This window comes from Pholcus phalangioides, unplaced genomic scaffold (assembly GCF_987345545.1).
Source record: "Pholcus phalangioides strain wild (caught in Gottingen) unplaced genomic scaffold, Ppha-v1.0 ptg000015l_1, whole genome shotgun sequence".
Classification (NCBI taxonomy): Eukaryota; Metazoa; Arthropoda; class Arachnida; order Araneae; family Pholcidae; genus Pholcus; species Pholcus phalangioides.
The window spans coordinates 42,468,507-42,479,726 of NW_028301608.1; the positions used below are offsets into that span (position 1 = coordinate 42,468,507).

Sequence of the window (11,220 nt, forward strand, 5' to 3'; positions counted from 1 at the left end):
ATCTGATTCCGTGGAAGTAGTGAGTTGTAATTGGGTTATTGTCGACATTAATGCAACTAGTCGTAATGTTGTGGGTTTTTTTTTTCCTTTGGTTATATCTAATATTTCAATAAAGAAAATTGTTAAAAGAAAACATTCTATCGTTTTGTTTGAGATGCTATTTTATACAATTATAACTTTTCCTTTTTATCTCAGTTTCTTTCCTTATTTTCATTGCTTTTCTTTTAGGTTTTTATATGATTACCAATTATATCAGTTAATCTATGTTTCTTATTATATAACAATGCTAATTACACTTAAAAAAATGAAGCATTTCTTTTTTACTCATGCAAACTTATATAGGGTGCATAGCTACCTCCACTTGCCGCAAATTACTGTGACTCGTTGATCCTAGAGACATAATTTCAATTGGGAAAAGCATTCAAATACCCTATACACCTCAGATATGTCATTCACATTGCAAGGGGTTGTGTAGTTATTGAAGTTGAAGAAATAAACTTCTATGCGGTCCTCCAAGTCTCAATTAAAGTTTTGTCCTGTCTTTGAGTAGAACAGAACTAACGGGCTTAATGCAAACTGACGGGCAACGCTTCTTTTCCACATTATGGCAGTTCTTAAATGGTTAAGGTTATGCTAAACCTTCTATTGACATACATATTTGAACAAATTACATCTCCTGAATTCAATATCATTATTGATCGATAAATTCCATTGTGGAAAACCAAAAATTTACACAATTCACAATTCAAAGAAACTATACAACAAAGTCCTATACAGTGGCCTATAGTGGAATTTTATTGATTCTAACGATTGCTTATGAAAACGAAATTTTTACCAGAACACATCAACATTACCGATCAGTATTCATAAGTCATTGCCCTATACCAATTTTTTTTTCTGATGGAGACTCGACTGCTAAAAATATTCCCAATGCAACTAAATACCAAGAACAGCTAAGTGATCAAAGCAAATAATAACTAATTTTGAAGTATAATGTTTAAAACATTTGAAAATCATAATTATTTTTCTCTAATTGGAGTTGCTAACACGAATTCACTATTGACTTTGTTTGAAAAGCTTCACGATTCTTGAATGTTTATAAATCTTTGTTGTTTCTTTTCGTTTGTTGAAACAGAAAGTGATCACTCCAGCAGCAAGGCAGCAACAATAGAGATGTACGCCCCGAGCAGCTACAATGAGGGCTTGAACGGCGAAAGTCTGAGCTGCAACTCAGAAAAAAGTGACAATTATTCGGATGGGCATAGTGCCGGGGGATACTCGGTAAGCATCGATATTTTCCATCTCTCTCTCTCTCTCTCTTTAGAGATATAATCACCGTAGAACCATGAACCATCTTACAGAATATGTATTGTATTTCAGTGGAATTAAAGATTTTCAATTTAAAATTACGCACACACACACACACACGCAGTATATATTATTTATACTAATTTCTAAAATATTGAAAATATTGATTTGATCGCATTGGATCCACGAACTTCATTGATGAATCTATTCGCATTGATTAATTTATAGTAAATGTTTGTAAAATTTCGTTATAAACTTTTTAATTAGTAAATTCACTGAAATTCCTTACACATTAGTTACCTCACATTTCAGCCGTTTCAAATTTAGGATGATGTTTATGATCCATTTACATCAGTGTTTCCCAAAATAGGCAATATCGCCCCCGGTGGGCGATGGAATTGTCGAGGAGCGATAGAAGGGTATAACATAGAATCCTATGAGTATAAGTACGCTTGAGTTGGGGGCGATGAGAGAAAAATATTTCTGAAGAAGGGGGCGATGGAACAAAAAGTATGTGGAACTATAATTTATACATGGATGAAACTGATTTCTATAAAATCCAGAGCACTAGACAAGTCTGGGGGGGGGGGGGTGTCTAGAGACAACCTGGAATAGTACCAAGGATTTATCGATTCCTTGTTCAAGGTCAAACAAAACATCTTAATTCTCCCGATCAATTATTCCAACTGTAACTTCGCTTTTCCGCTCCAACTCTTAATTAAATGAAACTTACCGAAGAACTAAAAGTTGAAGCAATTCATTTCCATTAAGACTTATTATTATGATATAAATATTCATTTCCAAAAAAATTCTGTTTTTAGTTCCACTTTTTCATATATAGTTTTCTTTTTCTGTCTTTCAAACAGGAGGAGCAAGTCAAATCGGAAACTACAGCGTATATTACGCCACATTCTGATGGGACGTATATTGGCGACGGCTCGATGCCTTTCTACTGCCCTTTTCCATATCCCGATCCCGGTAAGATATTAGAAACTCATTTATATTGAAATATTTCTAAAAATGTAATAAAATCAGATAAAGTGGTCATGCAATGCTATCAGCAGAAATGTTGACTACCAATTAGTTAGGTTATACCAATATTATTATACCAATTAGTGGGCAGTTATGTATCTGAATGAATTAACAGTTTGCTCGACACAGTAGAATCACTAAATCCTCTGTAAAATGTCATATCTTAGTGAGGTATTTAGTCTTTCCTCCCAATTTCCAGCCGGTACAAAGTAAGAAGGATAGGGAATAGTCTTCCATATGTTGAGAAATGAACTTTACAAAATATCTCGGCTTGCCGTTGCTAAAATACGTTGGTGAGATATCTTGTCTATACTGATGAGAGGGAGTTTTACGGCTGGATTTGTGTTTCTATATTTGGATTGTTTATGCTTATAAGCGTGGGTAAATAACATTTTTTACAATTTTAGAATTAAAATTGAAAAATATATAAATTATTTTCAGCAGAGCAGCACAGAGTTTGGTTTTTTAAAATTTAAATAACTCAGATAGGGCCTTGGCATTTAGATTTCTGAACCGACTTGAAGGGTTAATGCAGGTCCAATTCCACCCAATCCATGTAGACATCATATTATGGTATCTACATAAATTGGGATATAATGTACAAATTATATTATAATTTGTGATTTAAAAATTAACAGACTCTATATTGGTTTGTATTTCTATCTTAGCCATCAGAAATTTTGAAGAATTTTTCCCTATATATTTATTTTTAACCGGCACGCAAATTATCTCTCCCATTTCCGTTGGTCATTGAAATTGTTCAAGTATCCCCACTGGTCCACAGGTGTAAAAAGGTAGAAGAATACTAGTCTATAGCAACACATCGTGTAGCGACCGTAGGTTCTCCGTATAGTGAGCGCTCATCAAGGGAAACTTAAACAGGGATTTATTGGTGAAAATTAGAAAAAGAATGTACGCTGGTGACGACGATCCTACTCGATCGTTTTCAACACACTTCTCACTTTTTTATTTTCGAATATCCCGCTCCAGTTCTTGCGATTTTCGTTCTCCTGAGGCTTTTACCTTCTCCTTGTGTTCGTGAGTCTTATACAATATTGTTGTCAAATTTTTAACTTGGAGACGCGCATACAGAACTCTACACTTCCCACGTTAGTATGGGTTCACATAAAAACACAAACTGAATTCTCTTGTTGGTTCTGTTCTTTGAGGAAATTGAATAGCCGATTCTCGAAGTTCCTCAACGACGGTTTTCAGCATCCAACTTAGTCGCCAAAGTTTCCGTCATCACCTCAATGGTTTTGCACCAGTATCCTTGCAGCCGAGTGCCATGTCTTTGCTGAATATCTTGTGAGCTTCTTTGGACTGGTAAATATCTCATTTGGGAAGCGGTTCTAGGTCACCAGAGCTTTGAGTATCTGGGACTGCAGGATGAAGCTCACGAAATACCTGAAGTAAGGAACACTTGCCGAGACGTAGTATCATAAAATGAAGCAGTTGAGAAAATATTTCATCACATTCTCTGGAACATTCAGTACTGAATATGAATATAATGCAACAACAAGTGCCAAGAAACTTGTTAAAATTTTAATTAATGCAAAACGCCAAAATCCTAATAATGTTAAACTTTGCGAAGGGGAACCCCCCACCCCCAAAAAAAAAAAACAGTTAAAAGAGGGGGAAATTTCTAGAGATATACTGGAAATCACTACTGACCAAAGTATTTTTCCAGTCGAATTTCAATCCTTTCTTTATATGTATTCTGAAAGAAAAACGCATAAAGACAGAGAGTAGCTCGGAGAACTATACACATATGCAGTATACTACTATATTTATACGAACTGGACGGATATGGAGGGAAAAAAAGAAGAAATAAGAGAAAAAAACGCCTCTTGAGATGATGGATTTGAAGAATGCTGTTGTTTTTTTTTTTATTTCTCGGACCATTTTCTTCTTTAACTTCTTTTCTTCGTCCTCGCATCCAAAATAAAGACATTTCTTTTACTTTTCCCGCATTTTTACATGACATATTTTTCCTCAGAAATAGTTCCGTTTTTGTGTGCTTCACGTTATGCAAGGACAAAATTCAAATATTTGTGGAAAAAATCTTTTTGTGCTTTTTCTGAATTTTCCATGATAAATTTTAACTAAATTTTTTGAATTTCATTTTAAGATGTAATTTTAACATCTTCTACAACGCTACTTGAAAATATATATATATATTAAAATATATATAAAATATATATAATATATATAAAATATATATAAAATATATATTGGGCATTTTGCCTGTTGTGGCGTTGTATTTGTATTTGTATTTGTATTTGTATTTATATATCAATAGAGATCTCTCTTGCATTTTCTATCGTCATTTATTGAATTGAAGTGTTCTAAAACGCTAATTGAAAAAGAAAATTATTAACACAGATTCCTCTTGAATTACCCTAAGCTTTTTCAAATTATTTGTCGTTATTTATAATTATCGTTATTTATATTAATTAATGCTTTTACATTGTTTTTCCTGCGTAGCAGTGAACATAGACGACAGGTATGACCGTGCTGGACCGGTGCCCCATAAAATGTTGTATGGTACTGAAGAAGAACTTTATACCAATGCCTTAAGAAGAAATGCGTACAACTTGAAGCTTGGAGACAGACCAGCTGAGGTGAATAGTCGCTAAAAAATCGCATTTGTCAAAAAACGGGTGGTATTCAAATGCTACTACTACTAATAAGCCATGCATGCAGTTCGTAAACTTTTTCTTTTGAAGAATTTTTTACCGATTGGTAAAATTTTCCAATTGGTAAAAATTTCTCTCACCGAATATTTAATAATTTCATTTTTTTTTTCAGACGTACGACAAAGGCGGATACCCACCACCACCTCCCGGTCGTACGGCGGCGAGCGGCGCTGAGGTCCACCACTACGACCCCACACTGCAGGACCATCACCACCATTACGTACCTTACCAACCCAGTGGCAACTCTTCGAAGCCATCGCCAGTTCTAAGCACATTCTCACCGCAACTCCAAGGCTCTCCCTTACACTCGACGCCGAACCCGTGTAACCACGCTCAGGTCAGACCCCCGAGTGCGATGGTTGTTCAGGACGACATGGACGGTCATCTCGTTTGACAAAGTACTGCTGTGTGATCCTCTGAATGGGGGTTCCACAAATGAATATAAAAGGAGAAAATTGAACTAGACAGACATAAGTATTGTCAATGTTCAGAAAAAAATGGCAACGAATAATGGATAGCGGATGGAGTGTCGCATCAAAATCGGATTACGAGATTTCTACGCGCTTGCTTATATACAACCTGATCTCAAATTCAAACTGGACATTCTCTGCAAGCGTTTGATCAACTCCTTCTTTATTCTCTGCGCCGAATGTTCATGTCTGTGTATCTGTGTCTGTTCGTGAAACGTCCTGTGTGTGAATTCGGTTCTTGTTTTCTCTGAACGCGAATATATCTTGGAGCTGAAATCTCCAGCTCACTTCCAATGAGAACTATGAACGCTATAGCTTTTTTTTTTACTACTGATTAAGGAAAAAAAAAAGCGAGATCATATCCAGTGCCTGTGTGTTATCTTGTGCACGCCCTGCGTAAAAAATCATTGCTGATCGGAGACCATTCATCCATTTGTTATAGTGCGTGTTCTCAATCCTCAATGCTTTAATTGACATTCAGGTTATCACTAATCGTTTTCATTTATATTACTATTTTTCAAATATTTTTTTTTTCCTGGAACGAGGACGCATCTAGTGAATTGCACCAGTTCTTGACTATTTTACCGTACAATATAAATAAACTGCTCAGTCTCTTATATACATAGTATACAGAACTTTTTCATCTTTGAAGAAAGCGTGGACGCAGTTGTTCCTTCCGAAAAAAAATGGTATATATATAGAAAGAGGGTCCTTGTTTCTTGTAATGGTCTCTTGCGAAATAAGTGTCAGATGTATATTGTGTGATTGTGAATTGAGGACTGTATAACTAATTGATGCTGGGCGTGAAGACGGACTTGAAAAGGATTTGAGTAATTATGAAAATTTTTTAAGAGAAATAAGAACGGTGGATGATCCGATTCGGACCACGGTATCAGGACTGAAGTCTCAGCAAAATGTGGCATATGCCATGTTGGGCATGTAGCTTAAAATACATGCCTGGATCAATATTTTACATACCCGAAAAATATTACTAAATATTATCAAAGTATATTTACATACTTCAAGAAATTAAAAAGGAAATATTTATTTGAAGATAAAAGAATTGGTAATAATATAAAAACATTTAAAAAAGAAATCGAAGAATTTTGAAAGAGCTGAAAAAACTTTGATACGTAAAAGTGTTAAAGCAATGTGGTCACCAATTAAGGATCTAAAATTAGCCAAATAGACATTATTATTTTGGTGTTTTAGGCGTCTGAAAAGAATCTGCTTTAGGAATATCATAGCCGATTTAATGTACAGTGACTGGAGTTGGGCAGTTTCTTAAGCGCATTCGCCCCCACATAATGAGCTGCCAGAACTCCAGCCCGGGAAGAATCCCATTTTTTAAACCTACGAATTTACAAAACAAGAAAGGTCCGTGAAAATCCTGGCCTAGCGGCCCGCAAAAGATCCCAGCCTACTATGTCCAGTTTCATAATGCTAGGCCGCACCGGTCTGCAAAATATCATGGACAGTAAAAATAGATCAAAATACTTTGACTACACATTGCAATTGTTTTTATGTGCGGGATCAGACATGTTTTAAAAATAAATGTATGCCGGTCACAATTTATACCTGCCGCGGTCATCTCGGACATGACTAATTTCCAGTCCTACATGGTATGACAAATAAATGTTTGTTTTATAAATGTGAATTCTCTATCGCTTGCTCAGGATTTCACGAAACTCTACAAAAAAAGTGTAAAAATTTAAACATTGGTAAATTTTTATAAATAATATGTAATGGAGAATTAAAAAAGATGTTGATTCACACCTAAAAGTGGATCTAATTCCGATTTTTTAGTTGATGTTTGGTATAAATTTATATAATATGCATTAATTTACCATACAAGTAAATTTCAATCGCAGTGTTCGTCTTCGTGCCCAGTCGATCAGCAGCGCGTTTTCATGGACTGATTGATATTCAGTACCTCTGGATTTATCCTGCCGCAGAAGAGCTTCATTAAGAAATGGTTTTTGTGGTGCTCAAATTTTTTATACGACATTAAGAAAAAAATTCAACAAAAAAAAATGGCATTCATTGTCTTCATCATGTGTAGCTCGCATCCCAACAGCCAATCGGATCTCTTGAAACTTATCTAATTTGTGCATCACGGATTGGAATGGAAATGAAATTAAACATTTGAATTTTTCCATCGCAGATATTAGTTTGCCTCAGTATATTACGTCGTTATTACCTGAGAATGTGAAATATTCCCGAAATTATAATCCGCATTAGATACTTTATACGGGCTCCCCGTGAGAATGACAAGTGTGGAAAAGTCATCATTGGCCGTTGGGATACCGGGTGATTTTTCATATTTTGACCTCTAATCTTGTGCCTTATCGTGAACAATTTCTCGTGTATGATGTACGTAAAATAAGTAGAATAGCATGTCATTCTATTATTATTATTATTTTTAATCCCTAATCGATGGTTGAACGTTCCATTTTGGTTGCGAGGTGAATTATATTCGAATACAATATCTGATTTATCATTTAGGAAAATCGAATAATCGATTATTGTTATTTTAGTTATGGAGTTTCCCGTTGCAAAAAAATTATCGATAACGACGCGAGCTTTACTTGATACCCGGTGGAAAAACATATTTTTTTATACACGCACATACAGGACAAAAAATAATCGAAAACCCATGAAAGTAATTTAAGATTAGGTAAACTGTCATCGATTACGCACCTTTTCTATATAATACAGTGTGTTGCCAAAGTTCCAAGACCATCATCTTGGCATTAGTAATTTTAATATTGACATTTGATCAATGTAGCTGAAGAATATACGGGAAACGTGATATTACGGGAGTTATATCATAGCATTATTTCCGTAGATTCACTAAAGAATTTCCAGATTTACAAGATAGCTGTTGTCTTTTCCGCCAATGGCGGCGCTTCCACTTCTGAATACACGAATTGCCTAGGTATGTAAGGTGCCTAAATACCTTTTAGTTCCAACAACGGACTCTCGGAAAAATTCTATCATCATATAATATATTAAGACTACCTAAATAACTTATATTTACATTTTCAACATCTGAAACAAATTAAATTGCATTTCTATAATTAAAGAGCAGTTTTGAACATTTATCAAGCCATATTCGATCAAATATTTGTTTTTAGAACACAAAAAAAACTAATTATATTGATGGCCCAGATTAAGAAAATCCTAATGCAAAAAATCCGAAAGATCCATTTTTTAATTATGCACGTAATGAGAACGGTGGAAAACGTCTTTACGTAAGGAACAGCTTCCAAATCTGCTTAGCCGCCCCCTACTGTAAGTAAATTCAAGTTGATTCTCATTCAGTCCCATACAGATAAACGAATCTTTGAACTGAAGTAGGCTATCTCAAAGCACAAAATTTTGAGTCATGTTTTCTTTAACTGGGCCGTTTGATATGAAAGTTGAATTAAATCATGGAAAAGAGCGACACACGTTTACGTTCAAGAAATTTCTCCCGATGTTGATTTTCAACCGGAACGCTTACATCCATGTGGTGCGTACATCAAGAAAGACAGCATTCCCATATTCACTATGTCTATATTCTACACTTAATCAATTATCAAAATAAATGACCCCAAACTTAGATAATATAATGAAGTGCTAACACAAGACAAATACTATAAGTCAAAGTAATTTAGATTCTTTCGAAGTAATTCAGTGACGGTCCATTAAAGAAATATGACGATGAACGATATTCAACGATTTGACGATATTCTCAAGAAACTAACATAATCCAGTAAAAAACGAGACAAATTCAAAATTGGCAAATTTATGCTCCATATTAACAAATAAGAAAAAAACGAGAACAAATTATTAAAACTGAAAAAGAAAAAAAAAAGAGTTATAGCGTATTTAAAGATGAGTGTTTTTTGTATGATTCGCTTTTATTAATGGATGTGTGTGTATAAGGTCTGACTGATTTGTAAATAACGACTTTTTTATATAAAACATATAGAATTTACGTTCGTATATGCATATATTTTTTCTGTTATTTTTTTTTCTTCGCCTAGAGTAAGGAAGGTTCATTTTGCAAATCGTCATCACATAAAGTCGTTATATAACAATATCGACAAAAACTTGTATATTGCTTTTTCATTTTGTTGTTCTAGTCGTGCTTTTTTTTATATATATTTTTCTCCTCCCACCAAAGAAAACCGCAATTACTTCTTTTGCAAATGAACATTATCATATTGCTTATTATCATCATGATTATGGTTAGAGAGATATCATCATTTTGGTTTTTTTTTTTATTTACAACTATTATGACACATACTATATTCATCAATATTCATAATTTGTAGGGGTGTGTATCACTGCACACCTTTGAGTTCATATTAATTTGAAGAAAAATATAATAAAAATATATTAAATACTCATTTATATAAAAATCAAATTTGCAAAATATTTATTGGTTAAATCTCCGTAAAAAATCACGTAATTTAAAAGAATTAATTTATTTATTTAAAGAAAAATGACAAAAAAATTAATAAAGTAATTAAGAATTAATCAGATCCATTGAAATCAATGAAGGTTAAGACCAGCGAATTAAAACTTGGAATATGTTATGTGAATAGATATCTTAAAAAAGATTGTGATAATAATGGTAACAGAATTATATCTTGTACTAGCTTTATTGATAATATGAAATATTATTCAATATGTTTTTACACCGTAATTCATGTATAATGTTACCTTGATTTTTTTTTTTATTCAGAACTTTTCCATGTTGTTATTGTTTTCCCTAATCGTACTTACTTTTGTTCGTATGAACTGAATTGGATACGTTCAAGTTAAAAAAATCATCGGAATAATTTTCTTTTCATCACAGTGAATATTGCTGTTATTTGAATGTACTTAATGTAATGACCATCGGATTTTTTCTACTCTTTTTTTTTTTTTTCATTTTCTACGTAATAGCGTATAGCATTTTTTTAAATGTAATTATAATTGTGAACGTCTTTTTTTCCTCCCGACAAAAATAATGGTCGTATGCGCCTGTGTATGATTTGAAAGCGATGAGAATATGAGAAATCGAGAAATAAAATTGTATATAACATTTTACATCTGTGTGTCGTCTTTTCCTTTGCATTTTTTATAATTTTACTTGTCACATAACAATACGTAGAACAATGATTTTTAACCTTTCAGGCGTTGCGGGAAACCATATCGTCAAACTGTAATATATTTATAATTTTAAAATGGAATCCACAGATTCACGAGAACTTAAAGCAATGTATGTCTTAGCGGATTAGCAAAATACACGGCCTCGAGTAAAAACATTGTTGTGGGGGGGGGGGCAAATAATTGAAGATTTTTATTTATTTTGAAATCACACATTTCTTTTACCAACTCTAAAATTATTTATTTTTAAATTTATTTCCAATTATTCTCAATTATTATGCAACTATTTCTTTCCCTAATTCGGAAATTATTTTTTCAATGATTCGGAAATTATTTTTTCAATGATTGAATTCTGGAATCGTTGTTTTCACCACTCTGAAATTATTTTTCCGATCATTATGAATTTTTTTAATTATTTTGAATTTTTCTCAATTATTCTGAAATTATTTTTTTCGAATTCCGAAATTATTCTTAAATTATTTCTTTCACTAATTCCAAAACCATTTTATTCAACAAGGAGTTTTTGGTGTATTTCTATTAATTATGTGACTGAGTATGATTTTTTGGAC

General features: G+C 33.3%; 1 protein-coding gene across 2 annotated transcripts in view; it reads left to right on the forward strand.

The window, feature by feature from the left end:
* Positions 1-7,518, forward strand: part of LOC149076046 (nephrin-like) — a 238,813-nt gene extending 231,295 nt beyond the window's left edge. Inside the window, exons 19-22 of one of the 2 annotated variants that reach the window (XM_089243569.1) lie at positions 1,136-1,281; positions 2,175-2,286; positions 4,828-4,964; positions 5,152-7,518. In XM_089243569.1, coding sequence (XP_089099695.1) covers positions 1,136-1,281; positions 2,175-2,286; positions 4,828-4,964; positions 5,152-5,433 — 677 coding nt within the window. In that variant the 3' untranslated portion in view covers positions 5,434-7,518. The remainder of the gene's footprint in view (positions 1-1,135; positions 1,282-2,174; positions 2,287-4,827; positions 4,965-5,151) is intronic. The other variant, XM_089243570.1, reaches the window with a different exon arrangement.
* Positions 7,519-11,220: the final 3,702 nt, after the last annotated feature.